Source organism: Chenopodium album, chromosome 8, assembly GCF_948465745.1.
Source record: "Chenopodium album chromosome 8, dcCheAlbu1.1, whole genome shotgun sequence".
In the NCBI taxonomy this organism is placed as follows: Eukaryota; Viridiplantae; Streptophyta; class Magnoliopsida; order Caryophyllales; family Amaranthaceae; genus Chenopodium; species Chenopodium album.
The window spans coordinates 2,654,867-2,678,798 of NC_137841.1; the positions used below are offsets into that span (position 1 = coordinate 2,654,867).

Sequence of the window (23,932 nt, forward strand, 5' to 3'; positions counted from 1 at the left end):
GGTTATCGGGTACCCAATAAGGTTTCTAATTGTGATAATTAAACTTAATAAATTAGTAATTATGATATTTTTTAACACTAATTAACAATAATATCAAATGATCTTGACCAAATTATTAATAATATTACTAATCATTGATATTATATAGTGATTATGAAGTAAAGTAAGAATTTAAATATTAGAAAAATAGATTTAAGTATAAACAAAAAAAACAAACAATTACTTATTGGATCGGAAAAGTAACTGTTAATTTTAATATAATACCAAAAAACCATACCCGATAAAAATTATCAAAACGAATACCCAAACCGTTATAATTATCGGATCAAAGACCTTAATTTTCGAAACGATGACAGAATGGTTTTTCGTTTTATTGGTAATTTTGCTCAACCTACTAAATGGCTCAACTCACAGTCTCACAGGACATACGGAATTACGGAGTACTCTCTATTTTAATTTTTGGTTTACCCTGTGTCCTATTTTCACCCGTTTAAGCTTGTGCTTTTGCCGCTGCAACTCCTTCTCCATTGAAGCGTACTCTGAATCCTCCATTGAAGCGGCTTTTAAGCTTTCTCCATTGAAGCGGCTTTTAAGCTTTCTCTACTACACTGAAGCAGGTCAAGCAGCTTCAGAGGTAAGCCGTTTCTTTCTTTGTTACCTCTCGTATGAATGTGTGATTGAGGAGGGTAACAAATACCCTTATCCTCTTCAATCAAAAAATTTCTATTTCTCTCCTTCATTTTCTCTCTACTAGCTATCTACACTACTAGCTATCATTGTTGCAGTTGTTTGTAATTTTTTTTAGCTTTTAACTATTTTTTTTTTCATTTATATACGGTGATTTTATTTGCTTTTGGTTGAAAATTTGTCATCAAAAACTATTTTGTGAGTAAATTATATTATTGTTGGAACTTTTGTGTATATAATTGTTCAATATTATCGATAATATTGTTGATTATATTCGGGGGTTAGTTGATACATTGTTTTTGTTCAATTTTGTATATTGCATTAATGCCTACCAGGTGTTTGATGAAATGCTCAATAGAGTTTGAGTGCTCTTTTCAGTTTTTATCCCGTCTTCCTCCCTTTTCCATTCTATCTCGCATATACTTTCCTTAATTTATTGATTCAATAATTGTGATTCAGGGTAAATTTTTGGCACATTCAGACATGGGTATTAGTTACTTTTCAATACCTTTTGCATGATTAGTTGTTAGCTAATAGTGATCATCGATTTAGCATTATAGCTAACTTGTTTTTATGGTATTTTAATAATTGTATGTAACTCAATCAAGTTAAACAAAAACTTTTGCATGCCCCCGGTTTACAATAATTTTATTGTACATCGAACATTTTAACGAAAAGTGACACTTTTTTCTTAAAAAAGTTACCTTTTTTTTTTACAAAAGTGACCCTTTTTTTGTACAAAAATGACCCATATTTTTACAAAAACGACCCTTTTTTTCACAAAAGTGATCCTTTATTTTTACAAGAGTGACCCCTTTTTTTTTCACAAAAGTGTCCCTTTTTTTTTTTCACAAAAGTGACCTTTTTTTCCACAAAAATGACCCCTTTTCACAAAAACAGAGTATCAAAATCAACAAAAATAAACACAAAATTTACAATAGTCATGAAAAAAAATACAATCACTCAAACAAATCAAACTAATAAAGATGGAGATCACATAACATCAAAAAAAATAAAATAATAAAAGAATTAATCAAGAGTTCTGACATTATCATTGATATAGTGAACTTTATCAATTCATCTCGTAGGTCGTAACCCCAAATCAACCCAGAAAAGTAGTGAAGAAACAAAACCTAGTTATTGTGGTATCTATCATTTCTCACAATTGATATAAAATTAAAGGGAAAAACAATTGAATTGATTTTGAGTTATATAGATTGATGTATATTGGGAATCGATTGGGATGAGAGAGAAAGTGGAAAGAATTATGAAATTTTCATTAAAATTTGAGAAAGAGAAGATTTCAGAGTAGTGCAAAGGAGTGATTTTTTTAGTAGAGGAAGATGGTCGATGTCGTCAAGTATCAGTTTTTCTATTAGGTGCTATATACTTGAAGAGGAAGATGGATCTTGAAAGAGGAAGGAAAAAGAAGTAAAAGTAGTAAGTCTCTGGCCATTCAATAATTTACTGTAAACCGGACTTTTTGTAAAGTTTGTTGCATTTTCTAGGGATTCCTTTCTATTAGGTAAACCAAACAAATGAAAAGGTAATAGTTAAATGATTCCTTTCCCCCCTCTTATTTGTTTCCTTTCCACTCCATTTCCATTATCCGAACCAAACGCCCCCTTAATCTATCTAAGGTTCTTCTAAGGCGGATTGTTGAACTATTGGTTTAATTACTGAACTTAGTAAGGAGTATAACGATCAAATTCGTTGCTTGAAATTTTCTGTTCATATTATTAAGCTAGAAGAAATTAACATGATTTTTGGAGCATATTTTGATAATTGAGTCATATTTGGTTGATTATGTGTTGCAGAATTTTGTTTATATAACCCATTAATAGTTTAATGTTAGGTTGGAACTATGAAAATTGACCTTTCAATAGAAGATAAAATTTAATGTATACAACTATGTAAGGTTAGTAGAATGAAAGGTTCACTTTAGGCTGGTTATTTATTAGTATTTGTAGAAGATAAAATTTAATGTATATAACGTTTGATGGAAAATTTCAAATGTCACCATTACTTAAAAATGGAGGAGTTTTCGTATTTGTTAGTTACTTTGCATGTCTTTTCTTTTTCAGTTGTATGTCCTAAGTTTGGTTCTTTTATCTTTTCTAGGCTTGCAATCAGTGATCAATGGCCAAACGATTTAACAGGAGTCAAGGTACTCATCGTTACACTATACGTTGTATGTATACTTTTCTTAGGTTGTATACACTATACGTTCTTATGTATACTTTTCTTAGGTTGTATAATGTTTATTGGAAATCTGGTTTGTAATTTCAGAAAATTGAATTTGTTGACATTTCTTGTATAGTGTATACCCTATGAAAGGCTGAAGAGAAGTGCAGGTGGGTTCTGATTTATTTTGAGTGGTTTTTCAGGTCGTAGACCTTTTACCAAGCTCAAGAGTTCTGGAACAATTAATAAGAAGAGTCGTCAAGCCGAACCCATTGATGTTAGAAACAAATATCCTGGTTCCCAAGGTTAGAACTGCTTACTTTGTTTCTGTTATGGAGAATTGTATTTTTCTTGATATGGAACCAAATGTGTTTCAACCATTGCTCAAACTGCCTCCATTATGTGATGAATTTTCCAGCCTTTTATCCCCATGATACTTCAGCTTCGTTTGGTTTGACGGAAAACATTTTCCACAGAAATTGGAAAATTATTTCATAGAAACATTTATTTAGAGAAAAATAACAATTGTAAATTAGTTTTCTTTGTTTGGTTTATTACGAGAAAAAGGAAGATGGTTTCCAAGAAAATGTTTCCCCTCCAAACAAACACTTTCTCATGTTGCTTACAACTTTTTGTGCTTGTTAATCAATTTTGAATCAGATGATAGATACAAGAAGCATGTGAAGACTACAACTTTTGAAGATGATGTAGAAGAGGATGTAGAGGAAGAAAATGAATACAATGAAGAAGAGGAGGAAGATGAAGATGAAGATGGAGATGAAGAGGAAGATGAAGAGGATGAGGAGGAGGAAATAGAGCCTCCAAGTGAGCCTTCTGTTTTTGATAATCTACTAAAGAAACTAGAAACAACTAGCAATTCACGTGCTGAGGTGCATCAGAAAAGGTAATTGATTTTATTTTTTCTATGGTCAGTAGTCTCCATTTTGTACGTATTATGGAAAGCTGTTTGTATATGCTTATATTTTCAACAGTACAATGATGTTTGACTGTTGTTTGCTGTTTCAACTTTTTAGAGCTGGTTTATTTCTACCCTGCATTAGTGATTTAGTGGTACATTGGGCTGACAGTTTGGACAACTACCTTTACATGTTATATTTTGGAGTAGTATTTCATTACATGAGTTGTATGTTTAATATTTCATTGGGCAGACAATTCTGAATATCATCCCCTTTTTATGCCATTCTACGAAATTACTCCTGCTTTGAAATAATGGTTACACTTCACTTTTAAATAGAACCATTGGAAAAGTAAGAGGGAGAAGTGAAAAAACTGTAATATTGTAAGAAAAGAATAATAGATTAATGTATAGTAGTGGTAGAAAAAGAGCAATAAGCTAATAAAAGTTGGCCTAACGCTTAGAAAGAAGTAATAATAAAATGTGAGCCATATATCCCAAAATATAAAAAGTGAAAATTTAACAACTACTTCCTCCGTTCTTTTTTAGTTGACACGTTTTGACTTTTGACACTGTTTATGGACTCTACTTTGACTGATTTTGTGATTTATAGTGATGATAAAACATAGTCATATGGGCTCTTTTTAGAATTGTCTCATTGTCTATTTTCATAAAACCAACTTTTTATAAATTTTACTTGCTATAATTAGATATATAAATTGTTTAACTTATGGGTTGGTAAACGTGATAAAAAAGTGTCAACTAAAAACGAACGGGAGAAGTATTTTAAAAGTAATTAAAGGCAAAGTTTAACTATTATCTCGAAGTGGCAATATATGTAAGCCTAAAGAGGCTCTTGTAAAAAGTTAAAATCACCTTACTACTTGTTGACCAGGGTGAGAAAGAGGGGGGGGGGGGGGGGGGAATGAAGAATTTTGTTATCATGATATTTATAAGAAAATATTTGGATGTTATATTGATATGATGTAAAGAAAGACAAATTATGAAGGGAGGTGATTCTGAAGAAGAGAAGGGGGGTTGTATGAAGAAATTTTTTTATCTTGATATTTATAAGAAAACAATTTGGATTTTATTATATTGATGTATTAGTGCTTCAATATCATGTAGAGGAAGAAAAAGTATAAAGGGAGGTGATTCTGAAGAAGAGAGTGATGACGAGGACGATGAAGAGGATGATTTCAATGGTAACTTGTTCTCAATTTGTTTTGTATACTTCTTTTAGTAATCATTAATGCTTATTTTTGTTGTTTACTGGTTCATGTTGATGATCAAAAGAGTGGTGGTGCTCAATGGCAGGGCCTTTTGAAATTTTGAAAACAATGTTTCAACCTGTCTTAACTGGTTAGGAATTGAGTCATGTGCGTTTGAACATTATCAGAGAATTAGATATTGTTCATAATTAGATTGCCTTAGGTTATTGGTGGTATGAGGGTGCAACAATGAGTTAAGACTTAAGAATAGCTAAGATGAATATTGTGGTCAATGCTGGATTAGAAGTCCTTTTAACTGTAAAGGAGTTGCTTGGAATGACATACTAAATACCAAATGGAGGATTATGCCTTTTTGTCATTCTACTTTGATTTTGTAGAACTTGCCTTCTTGTCTCTCAAGATGCTGGTAAAACCATAAAAGTTCATGTTGCCATAGGTGGGGTTGGATAAGGATTTTTATGAAAGAAGTTTTGAACTCATGACTTAATTGACTAACATCAAGTCTCCAATGTATCATCTCTGCCTGTTGATAAATTTATTTGGAAGGGCTAAAGTTTCTCTTAAGGTGGGATCTTTTGTGTGGACTTCGATGTTGGGTATAATTAACACTAATGATATGCACCAAAGAAGGCCAAGGTTGGCTATATTGCCGGATGTGTGCATGCTGTGCTGTGCATAAAGTGAGTCTTGCTCATGTAAGATGGCAATGAATATGGAGGAGTAAATCTGGGTTTCAGTAATTTGGTGTTCAAGAACAACTCTTAGTGTTGAACATGACTCTTATTGTTTCCTGCTAGAGTTTGACCCCCTTTTTGCTACTACTGATTTAAGTATGTAAAATCTCCAATGGAATGCATGGGATGCACTAGCTTCAATCGACAATCCTTGGAAGCCCAGGTCTTTGTCTCTTTTATACCCCCTGGTCAATGGTTGGTAAACAACTAACAAGTGCCTGATTGGCTTTGTGGAGGAACCCTGGACAGTTGGACTCTAGAGCATCCTTTGCTAGATTCTGATATCACACTAGTGTCTTATTGTCTCTTGGAAGGCATTGTGTTTGTGAAATTGCTATTACAAGGTGTGGATTGGCTGTTTTGAATATTGGATTTTTTACTTTTGTTTATTCTTTTCTGCTTCTGTTTTTGTCTTGGAGTACAGTTCGTAGCACTAATCAGTTGGTTTTTTCCCATGCTTTCTTGTTCTCTTGCTTTTAGGCTCTGATGATAACATTGACAGAAATAGTGGGAAGGGTGATGCCATTACATCGAGTGATGATGAGCTTACTGACGTAACAGTAGATGATGATTTCTCAGATGCAGAGAATGGATTAGGAGAAGACATTGCCGAGGGTCTTTCTAGTTCATCTCAAAGCCAAAGGTGATATACATACTTTAAAAATCATTACAAATTAACAGTGTATGTACAAAACTTTTACAAAACTTCTCTTTTATTTTATATAAATAATAATTTATAGTTATATGAACAAGTTAGTGAGAAGTTTTTGTTATTGCTTTATATTTTAGAACTGGCAAGTAATAGTACTCTGGTTTCCTAAGAGAAATCTAATAATTCATTGATATTTTAAGAGGCAAATAAGATAGAAAAGTTAGTTAATTGGTCAGATTATATTATGGAGGAATATTTCAAAGTTGTTTCTGTTCGGTTGTAGATAAGTGTGGAAAATTGTATTTTTTTTCTTAACATGTAATACTTGGTGAATGCAATTCTGGAATATTCGTATATGAAGCTTGTTGAGATGTTGAAGCTGTTGAAGTGGAAGATAAATCTAAATCAAAATGGCATTCTCTTCTTTTTACAACAGAAATTTCATGCTGTTTTCTAATTTTTATTTTGACCTTGGCATTATGTCTACTCCTAGTCAGAATTGTTTGAAGTGGAAAGGCTTGAATAGAAATGTGTGATAATTGCCATTGAGTGTTGCAGGTCGAATAGATTTGAAATTGGAGTGAGTTTATATTGTTTTGTGATGCTTTAGTGTTGATATATTTCTCTGGGGGTTATTCTTGCAGTAATTTTGGTATTCATATAACCCACAAATTGTCAACGGAAGACATTGAAAAATTGTTAACGAGGAAATGGAAGTATAAATGGAATATGCCTGCTTTAGAATCAAGCAATTGTATATGGATGGGCACTGGAGATAGTTTACAGAAGGTACCTGCTCATCCTCTTATCAATATCTTTTGTGCGCCAACTTTGATGTGGAAATGTTGCTGGTTGATCTAAATAACCTACTAAAATCCACGTCCTTACCCTTTTACACTGTGTCATGTTTTATGGCTGAATAGCCAGATTGGGGAAAAGCAATTAGGGGTCAATTTCATATTTGTAAAATAAAAATGAAAAAGGCTCAGACGGCATAAAAGTAAAACAAAATGGCTTGGGCGGAAAAAGGGTAGTGTACTAGTGTGGCTTTTACAGAGCCATTTTTGTTTTAATTATACTCCGTGATAGTCAAAGTGATGCACTTAAAAAAAGAACAAAGGGATAATATCTTTAATTCTTGGAAGACACTTCTTTACTGATCATTCTGGATCTATGCTCTTCCCTCTTGTTTTCTTGAAAACGAAATTATTCGCAGTTATAACATATTTACAGTTAAAAGAGCATAAGATGGTAACTCATTCAAAAGTATAAGTGTGTTCAGCAGGTTTTTGGACCTTAACATTGATTTGCGAAATGTTTTAGGATTCCGTTGCCACTGCCCCTTTTGGCGTCAAATTAAAGCTGTACAAGCACTGGTTGGAGGTCTACAACAAATCTGGGGGCATTGATTTTCAGTCTTCAAAGCAAAGAATGTTTTTCTCTCTTTGTAAGTGAATCCTATATGATGCACAAATTTAATCTTTCATCCCTTTGTACAAATATGTTATTTATTGTTGGTCAGGAAGGCATCTTTTTTTGTTTTTTTTTGGTCGGGGGGAGGGGGTTGTAGTTGTTGTGCTGAGATGACTCTACTGAAAATGTTATTACTGTGGTGTGTATAATATAAATTAATTATGCCCTCCCACCTCCCAAAAAAAAAAAGGTGTAAAGATTAGATTTGAAAGATGTCATTGGGTACTTTTAGTTTGTTAAATGCATGATTTAGGTGTGCTAAAGCAGTAAGATGCAAATCCAGAGGATGATTTTCTCTAGGGAGCTTCAAGGTACTTCTGTGTAAGAGGCATGTCCAGGTGCCTATTAAAGTAGTAATGGTGGTGTGTTTCCACCCCCCCTAAAAATACAACAATTAATAATTCCTGTGTTAATTTAGATATGGTATGGTAGGTAATATGGATATTATTGAGATTTTCCAAATAAGGTGTTCCAAAATGACATACAGTATATTATTGCAGATAGTAGCTTTTTGATTAGCCAAGGCACACTGCTTCACCTCTTATGTATTTCTTGGATTAAGGGACCCATATTGACTCTGTGCACCTCATGCCTTTTAAAACAATCATAAAAAATTATGACACCAGAAAGGAAAATGTCTCCGATGTATTTAACTGGTACATAAAGTTATGAACCTCATGAAGTGCCCAACTAGTATCAAGCTCAAAGCAGGGCTGACTGAATATTTGAATTAAAGAAAAAAAATGTTTGTATTTACTTTACGATTGGATGAAAGTTATAAGCCAGACCATTGGAGACCACTGATTTTAATTATTGACTGTGTTTCTGTAGAAAAGGCTTGTCCATCTTTGTGTAGCAATCTCTGCTCCTTAATTTTATGTGTGAACAATATTGGTTTTGCACCTCTTAGCCCTTTGGACTGCTGTCAATGCATTTCTTAAACATCTCAAAATGATATTTAGTTGGGATTTGTGACTAAAACATGTGTCATTCGGTGTTTGAATGGTATCTTATTTTCTTGGGTTAAGCTTCACAATTTTAGAAGAATAGTTTACTCCATTATTTTTGTTGGTTATACTGTTTTCATTTGTTTTCTTGTTAATTATATACTTCGTATTTTTTTTCTAATTTTATTTAACTTTTATCCTCAACTTATTACCCCACCCAAAGTCGCTTTCTTTTTTTCTTTTTTTTATACCATCCCCACCTCTGTTTCTTTCTTACTTTTACTTTCACAAACCCCACACTTGCCTTTTGTCTTTCCTACCCTCCTTGGATTTCATTGCTAGTTTGCTACAATAACTTTTATTGTTAGTAACGAAAAAAAACCGATTCATTTTTTCTTCTTCTATGCATGAGCACATGTTAGAAGCAGTGAAGCACATGTGGACCTTAGTGATAATTATGTCAACTCTTTTCATGAAATTCATCCCTTGAAGATATATTTTCATCCTTTTTCTCCAATTTTCCATTGTTGCTTTGAAATATTCTTGACTCTCTCTATTATTTATTCCTGTAAATGATAAAAAAGATGTTTGGAATGCTTATAGTTTAAGTTTCTTCCTACTAGTTTATCAGAATGGTAGTATGTTACCTTACATAGTTATTTACTTGCTGCATAATGTGCTTGTTTTCTAGGCAATAGCTATAGAGATATACTCCACCATCACAAGAAACCCTTCTATCAAAAGGGATCAGATGAAGACTCAAGTACCATGGATGCATATATCATGCATTCGGTAAGTGATCCTCTCAAGTCTTCATTTATTGACTATGAATATCATTCTTGTTTTTATAAGAATATTTTTAACACAAAATTCTGTGACATTGTGTTTCTGCTTGTGCCCTTTTCTGTTCAGCTTAATCATGTTTTCAAAACAAAGGATATTATCTCTAAAAATGATGCGAAATTATCCAAGAATCAGGAAACTGCTAGAGAGGAAGTAATAACTAGTGATAGTTTCCTTGATCAAGGCTTCACTCGGCCAAAAGTAAGTATTTGCATTCTTAACCTTTACTTTCTATATTCAGCCAATTTATCAATAATTCACTATTAAATGAAGAACTACTGACCGTGATGTTGAGCAAAGTTTACTGTAGGTGTAAATCTGAGTTTACTGACCTAGATCAGTTTCCTATTTGCATGGGAACTATTGTGATTGCTTTTTTTTAGTTGCCTGTATTGGAGTGTTTTTTAATTTTTTATTTTTTTTTAATCTATTTTTTTATAATTAAAATAGCTTCTTTTAATCTTCTTTGACTTGGTCTTATATGAGCCTTCCTTTATGTCTGAAGTGACAATTATTATGATTTTTTAGAATGTGTATATGTTTATTTGAATATATGCAGAATGAGGCAAAAAAAAAAAAAAATGTTAAGAAAAAGAACAAGATTGACCACAGCTCTATATCTTGAAGATTATGTCTGGAACTATTAAGCTTCTTAGTTTCATTTGTAGCAGATGGAAAATTGACTATGTACCTGCAATCTATGATTTATATTTATCTGTTTTTTAGATGTGTTCTGTAGCCGAAATAGGCAAGAAGGAGCTTCTTGGTACATCAACATAATCTAGAAGCTTTCAGTATTAATAGTACTAACAGCCTTTAGCTGAACTCTTGACAACTGAAATTTCTCTTATGAAATCTTTGCTTTAAAATTTTATTCTTGATCTCTTAAACTGTGGGATCATCATGTTTCTTTTTCAAATTTTCTTTTTCTTTATTAGTAATTATATATCATTTTTTTTTTCCTGACTTCTGCTATTCTTAATCTGCTTATTTTAGGTGCTGATACTGCTGCCTCTAGCAAGCATTGCTCTTCGTTTCATGAGGAGACTTATACAATTGACGCCTTCAGCACATAAGGTTTCAGATTTTACTTTAGTATACTCGTATGTTACATTGGGCTGAGGTTTTGCTGATCTTATGTTACTATAATATAGGCACAAAAGTTGTACACTGATATATGTTCATACACATGTAATGCAATTGTTAGAGGTATAGTCAATTATCTGCTGGGGGTAGGGGTGAAGGGAGGATAAGCTGCAGAATAGGTGACAGGGTAAAGTCGTATCCCCTTATAAAAAATAATTACCTAAATCACTAACTAAGGTAGATAGGGAAGTAGGGTCGAACTCCACAGGGAAACAAGTCTTTTTAAATCGAATTAATTATTATACTCTAAATTATCTAAGTAACCAATATTTTTAGGTAAGAATTCTATACTACAAAGAATAAGTTTAGGGAGAAAAGAATCAATAATAAGGAAACCTAGGGTCGCAGGTTCACCAATAATTAATATTCCGGGATAGAACGAAGTAATTAATAATTAACAATGCATAGATAACATGATTAACAGGCTCTCGCAATTTATTAATCAACATAGATCTAAAAGGCTCTCGCAATTTACTAGACCTAAGTTCCTATTAAAAATAGCCTTTAATATTAAATCAACATCTGCTCGATTCATCAATTCAATATTGCTAAACATTCACAATCAAATTACATTTGCTCAATTCATAATCTAATTGCAAAGAATTAAAACAATTCAATAGGAAATTATCATGCAATATCAAAAATCAATAATAACAAACTATCCCTTCATATTAATTATGGATCCCCATAAACCCTATAATTAAACTACTCACTAATCATCATAACTAAGCCAATCAAATAAATAATTGAAAGCAGATGTGACAAAACCTAGAATAGCAGATGCTCACTGATTTCGAGTTGCTCCGAGATGTTATTTCAAGAGTTTGTACCCTCATAATAATTGGATTTCCTTACCAAGCAGTTGATCAAATTACCAACTAACAAGAAGTTTTTCAAGGTCACCATCTTCTTCTTGGAAGCTTCACTATTAAATAAGCACATGTTTCTTTTGCAACTAATCGAATAAAATGGTCACAGGATTTCACACAAATTTTTACAGTAGCAAATGGGCTAGTTATGAGAAGTTGTCTCGTTGACTTCGTATAAATTTTATCATTTAGCAACATCATCATCATCCTTAGGTTTTCAAAGACCTTTAAATTTCAAAGTAATTAAGGGAAAAATCAAAGAGACTTGTCTGATATTCCAGAGATTTGATACAAAATCCTGTTTGTATCCTTCAATATTTTATATGATGATTAAATGAATAATATGGAACTAGAAAAGTTTGTTAGACAGTAATGACACGAGAGGTACGCAAGTGGGCCATGAGCTATGAATGTAAATTATTTTCAATATTTAGCATGAACCTGGCCCATGTGCCGGCCTGCTTTTCTTCTAACTACTTTACCAAAAATATAACATTTATTAAGGGAGCCCAGTGGGATGACCCGACACATTGGTTAGGTCGTGCATGGGCTTTATGGAGGACCAGCATGAGCCCGGTATGACATTACTATTTCTTGGCCCGTTCTAGGCATGAACGACTTGAGCACAAGGCACGGTGATATGGTACATGGGCCTACATGGCACGACCCGTGCCCACCTTTATTGACCTGCTTTCCTTTTACCCACTTTCATAATTTCTATGCCTCCCCTTATGGTTCAGTATAGGAAGTATTTAAAGTTGTTTTAAGTAAAAATTATGAAAGTTGATATTTTGTAAATATGCATTGAGACCAACCCAACGATATTTACAAATTAACATTTATAGTGTTTTGTATCTTAGTAAGAAAATATCATGAATAGTGCAAAATAAATATTGTTTAGATTAATTAATTGTTAGAGAATGGAGGAAGTATTAGTTGGCTATGCTAAATTGCTAACTCTAGGCTAGGGTCTAGAATTTGATTTTTCTAGTTGGCTATGCTATGTGTTTGTAAAAACAGAGAAGTTAACTATAATGATCTCTGAGAGATTTTCTTTCCATTGTTAGGTCAATGTGGAGTATATGGATCGGTTCAACAAGGACTTTGGAGCTGATGAAGAAGATGATGATGATATTGAGGCTAAGGATTCAAAGCTCAAGAAGCCTTCAAAACCTTCTGACTATCAGGCACTTTTTGGTGCTAATAATAATGACCATTTTATGGTTGGGATAAAGTTTACTAGGTATTTTGATCTTGTTATTATCTCTTTGATTGTCTTAATTCTATGGTAACATCTCCATTCTCCAAGTTCAATTTTAGAATCTATAAGGCTGCAAAAATAACCAAAACATGTGCAGAGGGTGCACAGAATGATAAAACAATTCTCTAAAATATAGGTGCTTTTTAGGTGTAATTTTTTAAAAAATTATTTTAATTATGTATTTATTTATTTATGTTTTGTTTTTTGTACATGTCCTGCTGCCTTTTTATTGATTCTAAGTGCTCTAGATGTTACATCCTAGAGAGCTTGGGCTAGTGCTGTTTCCTTAGTTAATATATTAGTTGCTTTGTGAAGTAATATTGATTTCCTGTTTTGCACTGACTATATATGGTACTTTCAAGTTAGTGATCATCTCTAGACTTATTTTGTGGTTGATTTACAGCCTTAAATAGCTAAAACACCCCCAAATGCTTTCATAAAAACAAATTACCCATTTTTTCGCACCATAATATGATTTGGTCTAAAACCTTGAGTTTAAGTGGATTATAGCTTGAAAGGTTTATGTTAAATTACCATATGGATGGTTAAAGGCATTTCGTTCTACTTAAATATAGGGTTTAGAAAAAAATAATTATGGTAGTTATGATACAAAAAGATTATTAGTATCAGGTATTGCTCTAACTTTCATATCATTTTTGGTCCTATAGTTCACTGCAGGCTCTAACTTCAAATTATTTTTGTTAGTTTTCTCTTCTGGATGACGTCAATAGAAGAATATATCACAGCCTCTCTTACTAACTTGAATGAATGTATGGACATTTAGATCTCTTTTGCCCAAAATGGAATGGGCAGGGTTATGAACTTATAATTAAGAATCTGATAATCAAGTCGATATCAGGAGTCTGGGGGGAAGGGGAGTTGCAGTGTCACGAAACAATATAAATATAACAATCTTGCTGGTGAATACCACAATGATAACAAGTGTATCTACAAAGACAAGTAACAGAAACAAAATTCCACTCTTTTAAATGCTGAACACGTTAAATAAGAACTACATTTCAATTATCTAAAGATATGCTAGTGTTTTGTTTTTAATGATCACTTAATTGTTTTTTCTTTTTGAAGTGACTTGTAATGCTGGTAGGTGTTTATAAGAGTGTATTTGTCCAAAAAAAAAAAATACCCTTTTAAAAGCACTATTTTGCGAAAAAAAACCTTTTTGGTTAAGAAAAACAACCACGTTCATTTTTTTTGCGAGAGGAAACCTATTTCCCTAATTACCCTCTAATTAACTTAATTAGACTCTAATTTCTTTTCATTTCTTCTAACTAACCTCTAACCCACCAAATTACTAAATAATTAGATTTAATTAATATAGATAAAAACCACCACCATCTCCCCTTTCCTCCTCCCTTTCCCTTTCCCTTTCCCTCTCCCCTTTCTCCTCCCATGGCATCAACTCTCTCTCCCAACGAACCCGTTATTTGGATCCCTCCACCTCCGGTGACCTCCTCTACTGCCAGACGACCCTCCCTTTCCCCCTAATAACCGCCCGACAACCATCTCCTTAATTTTGGAAAACCCTAGAAGGGGTTTTTTAATTTTGTGCATCTTGCTTGCAATTGATGCTTGTTTTGGCTTTGATTATGTATGTATGTGATTCTAGGGTGATTTAGAAGCAAAGTGCAATTGATTTGGACTTAATTTGAGCATGTTTGAGTAAATAAGGCCCAAAATTTCTAAGGGGGGTGGTGGTCGGACAAGGGGGAAAGGGAGGGTCAATTGGCAGTGGAGGTAGGTGCGGTAGGTTGCCGGGGGATCTGGACCACGGGTCCAGTTGAGGGGGTTGCTTCCAAGGTAGGAGGGAAGGGAGGAAGAAGGGAAAGGGGTGATTGGTTGGTGGTTGGGGTGGTGGTTATTATTTTTATTTTTTTATTTTTATGTATGAATTAAATCTAATTATTAAGTAATTGGGTGGGTTAGAGGTTAATTAGAAGAAATGGGAGGAAATTAGAGTCTAATTAAGTTAATTAAAGGATAATTAAGGAAATGGATTTCCCTCTCGCAAAAAAAAAAATAAAAAATAAACGTGGTGGTTTTTTTTTTACCAAAAAGCTTTTAAAAGGTTTTTATTCGCAAAATGGTGCTTTTAAAAGGTTTTTTTTTTGACAAATTTTCCTATTTTTTAACTTCATTTGTTATTTTATTTTATTTTATTGATATATTACTTGGGCTTGGAACCAGTCACTTGAATTTTGAAATTCCGTTAGAACCTGCCTTTTTTTTTTTCATTCTATGCTTTTCAACCAGGCCAAATCGTCTTTTCCCAATTAAGATTCACTTGTAGCATTTTAAGGAAGTTTTTGCTGTAACTAAAACCATGAATATGTTTAGATGAAATGTTGGTTCAAATTGTTTATACTTTGGTTGGTTGAACCAATTAATTTCAGATTGCTGTTGATATATGATGAACAATAGCCATCATTTTACTGTGATAAAGAAATTTATGGTCTTCATTTAGAGGTTGTTAAGCAGAACACGCTACATATCTTCATATTTTTTGCTCGTGTCCCAAGGTTGATTTTAGTTTTCTAAGCTTAGCAAGTTTTCTTTCTTTGCCAGAAAAAGTATAAGGTTGTACAGTGACTTCTATTCTTCGGACATGATTGTTGCCTCACCTCTTGGATTGATTACTGTAAGCATATTCATCTCATGCAATTTTAGTTCAAGTTTATATTTGGGTTGTCTAACACTCCAGCATGAAGGGTTTTAATCATGTTTTATCTTATTATAATGTATGAGTGAAGGACTGCAATTTTTGTTTGTCAGAAAATTGGGGAAGCTGAGGCAAATAAAGAAAAAGATGTTGACTATCTTTCTTCAATAGAGGTTATTTTTCAAATAAATTCTCAGTACTTTGATTCATTCTTCTAATAGTTATCCGGTGGTTGCCAAAAATAATATTTGGTGTTTGTCTTCATGGGCAGATTCTAGTCGTAGATCATGCTGATGTAATATCTATGCAGGTATATTGCCTTTGTTTGGTAACATGACAACACTTTCATCTCTCTCTCTCTCTCTCATTTTGTCATACATATATGCAGAACTGGTCCCATGTAAATACAGTTGTTGAACATCTGAATCTCCTGCCTTCTAAACAACATGGTGGTGATATCATGCGTATCAGACAATGGTAACCTAGCAATTATTGTTTTATACTGTTATTAATTTATCATCATATCTTTCTTATACCTTAATAGATGGTAATTTTATAAGCTCATAGTCAGAGTTGTTTAGTAGATGTCAAGTTTTATAGTATTATACTATTATATCTGCACTTGAGGACCTTTAATGAGCAAGAGTCTTTACCTATTGTGCAAATATTTAATTTTGCAATTGGGTTTCCTCCCATATTTAGGTACCTGGATGCACATGCACAGTTTTATCGACAAACAATTATATTAAGTTCTTATTTGAATCCAGGTAATGGTGTTTCTTCATCTCTCTAATTCTACTCCGGTATTTTATGTGCTATGTTAATCAGATATTTATGACCTTTTGAGCACTTATTTGATCTTGTTGGTAGCTTTTTCGAGTGAGGTGGGGGCCACAGTTGTATGATAGGTTGAGGTGGAGAGGACCTTGGTTTGGTTAGGCGGTTTAGGACTTGAAGTTGTAGGGCACTAGGGCTTGGGAAGGGTGGCGGTTTTTAGGCCAAGGGGTCAGTTGTTAAGACTCTTAAGAGACAGGGTTTTGGGTTCCAGATGGGGATGATGATAAATATCTATAGAATGGCCCTTAGGTAACGGAGCCTTTATCCAATTTCATGGGTACAAATTGCTTAATTTTCCCCCTCATTAGGATCCTAACTCATCCATCATAGATTCTATGAAGGACGTCGCCATATGAAAAGCTGATAATTGAGCCCAGCCTTTCAAGGGTCATCACTCACCAAGTTGTTTTGAGTGTACCCTATTGTTGTGTTGGCTTAGTAATCTTCTACGGAGTACGTTGTAGGGTTTAAATTTTTTTTTACTACGTGTATATTTATTGTATTTATTAATACTTTTTCTTATTATATTAAGCATATACACATTTGATTGTCTTTTATGTATGTGATATTGTGATGTCTGAATACCTATCAATTTCTGTGATGGTAATTTCTATTTATATGATATATTGCAGACATAAATGCTTTGTTCAATCGTCATTGCCTTAACTTTGAGGGAAAGGTAGAGTCATTTTTCTTGTAAACTTAGCTTAGCATCTTAATTTCCATCATGTTATATAAATCTTTATCTAAATCTAATCTAAAGGGTGCATATTTTTCATAGACACCTGATCTAATGTGATCCTTCCTTCTCCAGCTAAGGTTGTCTTGTGAACACAAAGGTGTGTTGCCGAAAGTTATCCTGCAAGTGAGTCAGGTGTGTTTCTCTAACTTAAAGGCTCCAGGCTCTGTCCTGGCTCTGTTCAATATGGATTCAAAATTTTGTCTAAAGCCACTTCTTGGACGTGCCAATATTACATCCAAGAATGCTTATTATTGAATGATGGGATAAGTTTTTTGAATTTCTTATACGATGATAACAATATTAATTCAATCAAGCAAAACTTGTCAACCATGCGTCCATGCCCTCTGTATCAGATTATAAGACATTGTAATCACTTTTTCACTTGTTAAGAATATGGTACTATTTAATTAAAGACAGATTAGTTTTGTATTTATAAAAATTGCATGGACTGTTTAAAATAATCTATAACCTGATGCTTTTTAAATAATCGGTTCATGTAGCCGACCCCATTCCACTTATGGGATTAAGGCTTTGATTAATTAATTGATTGATTTGTTTTGAAACAGAAAATTCTAGATAAAATTTGGTATTGAAGGATTAAGTGATATTAGAGGATAATGAATGTAACGTGTCTCAGTCATTTCCACACATGTCTAAGTTGTGTCAGTGTTAGACTCTTACCAAAGACCTTATGGCTATGTCATATGTACCATTTGCACTCTTATATGAGGACTCCAAAGGGTTTATCTTGTGTTTCTGTCAAAGTTTGAGGCTTTGAGTAATGAAAATGGGATATATTTTCTTAATAAGTGGGTGTTTTTTTTTTCTTTTTTTTTTCCCTCTCTTAAATTAAGATAGGGTTTATTGAATTATGCAAATATGAAGCTATTTTAGATACATTAAATAATTGTCTTTAGTTTGGTTTTCTTGGGTACCTTGTATGTGTATGCATTTTGAATTGAACCTATGGTTCTTCATTGACATGTGGTGCTTTATGGATTGGCTTTTTGGGTTAAAGGGGGAGCTTTGGCTGTGCCCTGCTTCTTGAATTGTCCTTATCCAGGTGAAATGGGTTGGTTTTGAGATGACCGAAGAGAATTAATCTTCAGAAATGATTGGAGGACCGTATAATCCATTTTAGAGGTTATTTGGAATCTCATGATGTTTGCGATCTCTTTATGGTCCTGCATCATCCACCAGTGCTTACCAACATTTTTTCTTTAGGATGTCTATCTGTGATTGGAATGCTTTCTTGTAATTCTCTTATTTTTAACTATGGTTTCCCACTTCATATATTTATATTTCTTTTTCCTATTGATCCTTCTCTTTGTAATTCTCTTCCTTGTAATTGTGCCATTTTTACACCGAAGATCTCAAAATGATCTTCTAGTTCCGGGGAGAATTCCAATTTTCTTGGTGAAGCACCTAGCGTTACATCATTCCAATTTTAGGCTAAAACCTCTGGTGAGGAAAAAATCTACGAGAGTGTAAAGGGCACGTAGGCGGTGAATCGGGTTGAAAGTGAAAGTCGCCAAAAATGATTTCTGTGCTTTTCCCTGATTGACTCGACTCGAATGACCTGACCCGTAACCCGAAAGTTGACCCGAAATCATTGACCCGAAAATGACCCAAACCCGAACTAACCCGAACCCGACCCGAAATAGAGTTGACCCGAACATGACCAACCAGATGACCCCACCTGAATGACCTGACCCGAAACCCGAACTTGACATGACCTGAAATGACCCGAAACCCGAAGTGACCCGACCTGATTTTAACCCAAATTGATTGACCCTAATCGACCCGACCCGTAGTGACCCAACCCGAATTGACTCGAATCCTAAGAGAATAGGGTGAAATAGTGAATTACTTAGTTTGGGGCTTCTTTATTTCCTACGTAATAGGCACTCATGATTTTTTTTTTTAAATTTTTTTTAACGATTTTACTTTATTTTTCCAACTATTTTTTTTAAGTAAATTTATCTTAATGAGCGGACACAAACCCGACCCGAATAGACCCGACCCAAATTGACTCGATCCGAATTTGACCCGACCCAAAAATGACCCGAAAATTGATCTTAAAAATTGACCCGAACTTGACCTGAAGTGCTGACCCGATTTTGACCTGAAACCCGAATCAACCCGACTCGACCCGAACCCGACCCAAACATTTGCTGACCCGAACTTGACCCGACCTGAATCCTACCTGAATGACCTGTTTGCCAGGTCTACTCTTCCCAGTATTATAGGTAACCCTCTCTTACAAGTTGTTGCAATTCACCTTGTTTCAGGTTGCTCCCACTGTGTACATGATCATAATTTTTTCTTAAACTCCCTGAGCCTGTGTCTAAGGGAGATATCTTTATTTCAATTTAACCAACACGAAGTCATTGTTTACTACCTTTTGCTTGGGATGCTGTGATGTGGGCTTAACAGTCATCACACTCATATATGAATTTATCCTTACTTAATATAAATATCATGCCTTCATGCATTAGGATTGTCAGATTGTTTGCAGGTCATGATCATTCCTTTAGTATTACATAACTCACTGATATTTTTTCAGCATCTACCATCATCACAATTTTTTTTTTTTTTTTTTTTTTTTTTGTTTTGTAGGTTTATGAGCGCTTTGATACTGATTCCATAGTGGAAGCTGACGATGCTCGTTTAAATTACTTTATCAATAAGGTTTGAACATTTGCGATGCATTATTTTTAGCTCTATCAAGTGAGAAAAAAAGATCATATGAAAAATAATGATGTGTTGTCAATATTATATTAAAGTGGAAGTTACTACAGCAGGTTTCCTCCTAAACATATCAATGATTTTAATTAATGATTGCATCACAGATGTAAACAAGGATCTTATTGGTTGTTAATCAATTGACCCTGCATTGGATTCAGATCTTAGTTTAATTATGAAAACCGAGCATGGCTCAGTTATTAACTAATACCTTCATGTGATGGGTGTTATTGTACTGTTATATAAATCAGGAAAGGGGGTTTATTGGTGAGTTTAGCTTATGAGATAATACTTATTTGTTGGAAGTAGAAGCACTATGCTTAACAGGATGCGAGGATATTCTTATTGTTGCATGCACCAGGTATTGGTGAATTGTGATACTGAGTGAATAGTACACCACAGTTGATGTGAAAATAGTTGACAAAAATGAGGGCATAGATTGTGAAGGTAGAGGCTTGGGCTTGGGTGGAGGTGGTCCAGAGTACTATGATACAGGGCGGGACGAGAACACGGAAAATTAATAAATGTAAAAACCTGGTACGGCAAAAAAAAATCTAAAAATTCAGAATTTTAAATCCATGCATAAGTGATTACTACATATTCAAAGGCAATTTAAAGTTTTGACAAACATGTAAATAAACAAAGAACATCAATCTTCAGCAAGCAACTCATATTCCAACTCAGGCTCGTCAAGACTTCACCCCTTTTTTTTTGCGAAATACTTACTCTGGTTTTTTTTCCCGCATAAGCTGTTTGTGTAGTTGGCCCTGATATTTGATGTATTATGGCATCTAGCATTTAAGTAAATTTATGGAGGATGCTGGTAAAATTTTTAAGTATCTATATTAATTTTTCATGACAGGAAGTAGTTCTGTCTTTTTCATTTTCTTATTGTACTATTCAAGTTTAATTCGAGTTTCATCTTATTCTTGCAGATATTTCCGAAGATAAAAAATTCCATTCAGGTATATTGACTCTTGTTTTGTATCTAGATTCTTATTCTATTTTTTTCATAATGTTGATCAAGTGAATAATTTGTTAACTTCTGTACATGTCATTGCACGAGTGACTAGTCAATTTACCTTAATTCTTTCATCAAAAATATTTTACAGGGTGGAATTATGCTATTTATAAGCTCTTACTTTGAATTTGTTCGCATCCGGAATTTCTTGAAGACACAAAATGCATCTTTCTGCCTGTTGGGCGAGTAAGTTCTTAATAAATATATAGTTGCCTGTAACAATTGACTGTCTTTGAATATTGAGTCTTTGCAACATGAATCATGATCTAGAGATGCATTGAGAGTTTTATTAACAATATTTTATGGTGGTGGTTAGGTATACAAAACAAAGTGATATATCTCGTGCAAGAAATTGGTTCATTAAGGGACAGCGAAAGATCATGCTCTACACTGAGAGAGCCCACTTTTACCATCGTTACAAGGTAAATTCTGTTTGTTTAGGGATTGAGTGTGCAATACTAGATTTATTAGAAAACACTATTAGGAAGATCACTATCACATGCTGAACTTAGCATAAGAAAACAATATACTAAGAGGGATGAAGTATCTTAGCATACTCATACTTTTCAATGTGGGATCAAAATATGTTACTCTAACAATAGTTTCCTTACTTTCCCCATACTGATATATCTGCTGAACCTTTGATTTGTAGATCCGGGGCATCCAGAATCTAATTATCTATTCTCTTCCAGAGAGGAAAGAGTTTTACCCTGAGGTAAGTGTATCTTCAATAGATTGGAAGTTTCCTTTTGATTTTAGGGGTTAATTTTTTGAAAAACAGTTTTGTATGTTTTGCTCTATAACCCTGACTCCGAATACAAAATAGAAACCTCCCTGAGTCCACGGTATTTATCCGGTATTATTTTCAGGTTCTCAATATGCTTGAAGAAGGATCCCATAACATGACTTGTACAGTACTCTTTTCGCGTTTTGATCAGCTACGGGTAAGCATCTTGCATTCTTGCCACCTCTTTGTATTCAAATTATGCAGAGGATTTTACTTATACCAGTTTGTAGAATGCCATATTGCTTATCGGAAAATAAGTAAAAACAAGTAATATTACTTATCGGATTTGACATATGAGTTCCCAAACAAGTATACAATGAATATCATTTTGGAAGTGTCCAAGATCTTAACCAATAATATTTTACCAGTACTTTTTGTTTTTTTTCAATAACCTGAAGCAATATTAAAGTTTCTCTTCACAGGAAAATTAGAAAATCTTAATCAGCTATATTTTCACAATCTTAATCAAACAATATTGTCACGAAGTCTGAAGACTGAACTCACTAGAGCAAATCTGATTCTTCATGTACTGTAAAAAACTAATTTTCCATTAATATCTAACTAGTCAAACCCTGTATATTTTTGGCAAAATCCCGGTCACTGGGTGTCACTAGGGCTAATCAATAGTTATGAGCTGTGCTTTTGCGGGGCTGTTCTCTGTCATTCTTGTGTTTGATTCTCTCTCTGCTGCCTATTCATAATCTGATCGACTTTATGTGATTTCTTGCTCAGCTGGAGAGAATTGTTGGAAGTGCTGCAGCAAAGAAGATGACATCATCCGAGAAGGGCCTCTTTATCTTCAAATGAGAGCGCTTGCTGCTTGGCTTTATGAATTATAGCTGTTGAGCTGAGATTTGCACCTTGAGTATCAACATAGTTGGTGCACTAATTTTTGACATGAGAATGATCGTCCTTTAAATCATAGGATATGTTTGGTGAAATAGGAAGGTTTCTTTTTCACAGAATTGTATCTGTCTGTATGTTAGAGCTACTAGCACATTATCTGGTTGTTATCGGTATGTAGGCAAGATTGCCAGAAAGATCTTCATGAAAGGAAAATTTGGTACAAATATTTTGCTATCAGAAAATGAAATTGTGGTGCATTTTATCATCGGGCCCCATTTCTTGCTTAATGAAGGAACATCTTTGCGTCTTTTTTCCTGCACAAAAAGCATAGAGAATTCTTTTCCTGGGGAATAAATTCGTCCTCTTTTTATTTTAAAGGGGTTTTGTGGCTACTGAGTTCTACTTGACTTTAATTTTATTCTAACCCCATTGCGTAAGGGTGTCATGATGCCAAAAGTTTCTAAGGGTAACATGTCTTGCAGTCTTGGCCTCTTGGGGTTATGCAAAATATCAATGGATTCGAGTATTCAACGCGCTTTCACTATCCATTGATCACTCTCCTTGCCCCATTGTACATGCTTGTGTTTAACATCTCGGGAACTTAATGCTGAAGGTAATAGATTGTCAAAAGAATACACATGGCAACCAAAATAAAGTTTAACCAACGCATTGTTAAGTTCGTTGTTGAAGTGGCAACCGTTAAACCATCTATGTAAGCTTCCAAAGGAGGGAGGAAGGTAGGTATTGCACATTAAATTCTATAACAATCAGCATTTGTTAACAAACAACATAGCTCATGTGTGCTTGGTCCTCATCAACCAGTGATATTAAGTGGACATTCTGGACAATAGGATCAAAGCAAGAATAGCATTGCAAATTAAACAAAGTCAAGGAGCCCTACTTTAAGAAAGTCCATGTTAATATTTGAGAATATCAAACAAGCAATTCATGTATATGAACACTGAAACCGTTAAATATAAATAAAATATTAATTCATGTACTCTTTCTGTTTTCTTTTATTTGTATCAGTTTGACCATTAATATCTTTACATGTTAATTATTAAAAATTATATTATGAAACTAGACATTATGACAAATCTAATGATATATTTATATAATAACAATTATTTATTCTATAAAGGTGAAAAAATTAAGTCAACTATGGTATGTGAATAGTGTAAAAATCAAAGTGATGCATTTAAAAAAAAAGGAGGGAGTATATGTTAAGCTCCTTTTTTTTCTTTGTTTTGTTTATATTTATCTATACACATAGTCCCTATTTTGTCGCACCACATCATTCGAATCCTTAACCTCTTATAACATATACTACGTA

The 23,932-nt window shown here is 33.7% G+C and overlaps 1 protein-coding gene across 1 annotated transcript; it reads left to right on the plus strand.

Moving 5' to 3' along the window:
• The first annotated feature begins 451 nt into the window (after window positions 1-451).
• On the plus strand, window positions 452-22,886 carry LOC145641581 (protein NUCLEOLAR FACTOR 1-like). Its single transcript, XM_081692430.1, has 26 exons — window positions 452-634; window positions 2,809-2,854; window positions 3,075-3,176; window positions 3,532-3,775; window positions 4,916-4,992; window positions 6,234-6,396; window positions 7,050-7,194; window positions 7,729-7,852; window positions 9,517-9,617; window positions 9,738-9,869; window positions 10,665-10,745; window positions 12,751-12,926; window positions 15,528-15,600; window positions 15,735-15,794; window positions 15,893-15,931; window positions 16,010-16,098; window positions 16,324-16,388; window positions 17,091-17,137; window positions 17,273-17,332; window positions 19,820-19,891; window positions 20,881-20,910; window positions 21,058-21,152; window positions 21,283-21,388; window positions 21,619-21,681; window positions 21,836-21,910; window positions 22,486-22,886. The coding sequence occupies exons 2-26, from the start codon at window positions 2,827-2,829 to the stop codon at window positions 22,558-22,560; spliced, it is 2,322 nt and encodes a 773-aa protein (XP_081548556.1). The 5' UTR covers window positions 452-634; window positions 2,809-2,826; the 3' UTR covers window positions 22,561-22,886.
• The last annotated feature ends 1,046 nt before the right edge of the window (window positions 22,887-23,932 follow it).

Coding starts and splice junctions, on each gene's coding strand:
- LOC145641581 (XM_081692430.1), top strand. CDS start 2,827: ATGGCCAAACGATTTAACAGGAGTCAAG. Junction 3,177..3,531: donor CAAATATCCTGGTTCCCAAG/GTTAGAACTGCT, acceptor ATTTTGAATCAG/ATGATAGATACAAGAAGCAT. Junction 9,870..10,664: donor AAGGCTTCACTCGGCCAAAA/GTAAGTATTTGC, acceptor TGCTTATTTTAG/GTGCTGATACTGCTGCCTCT.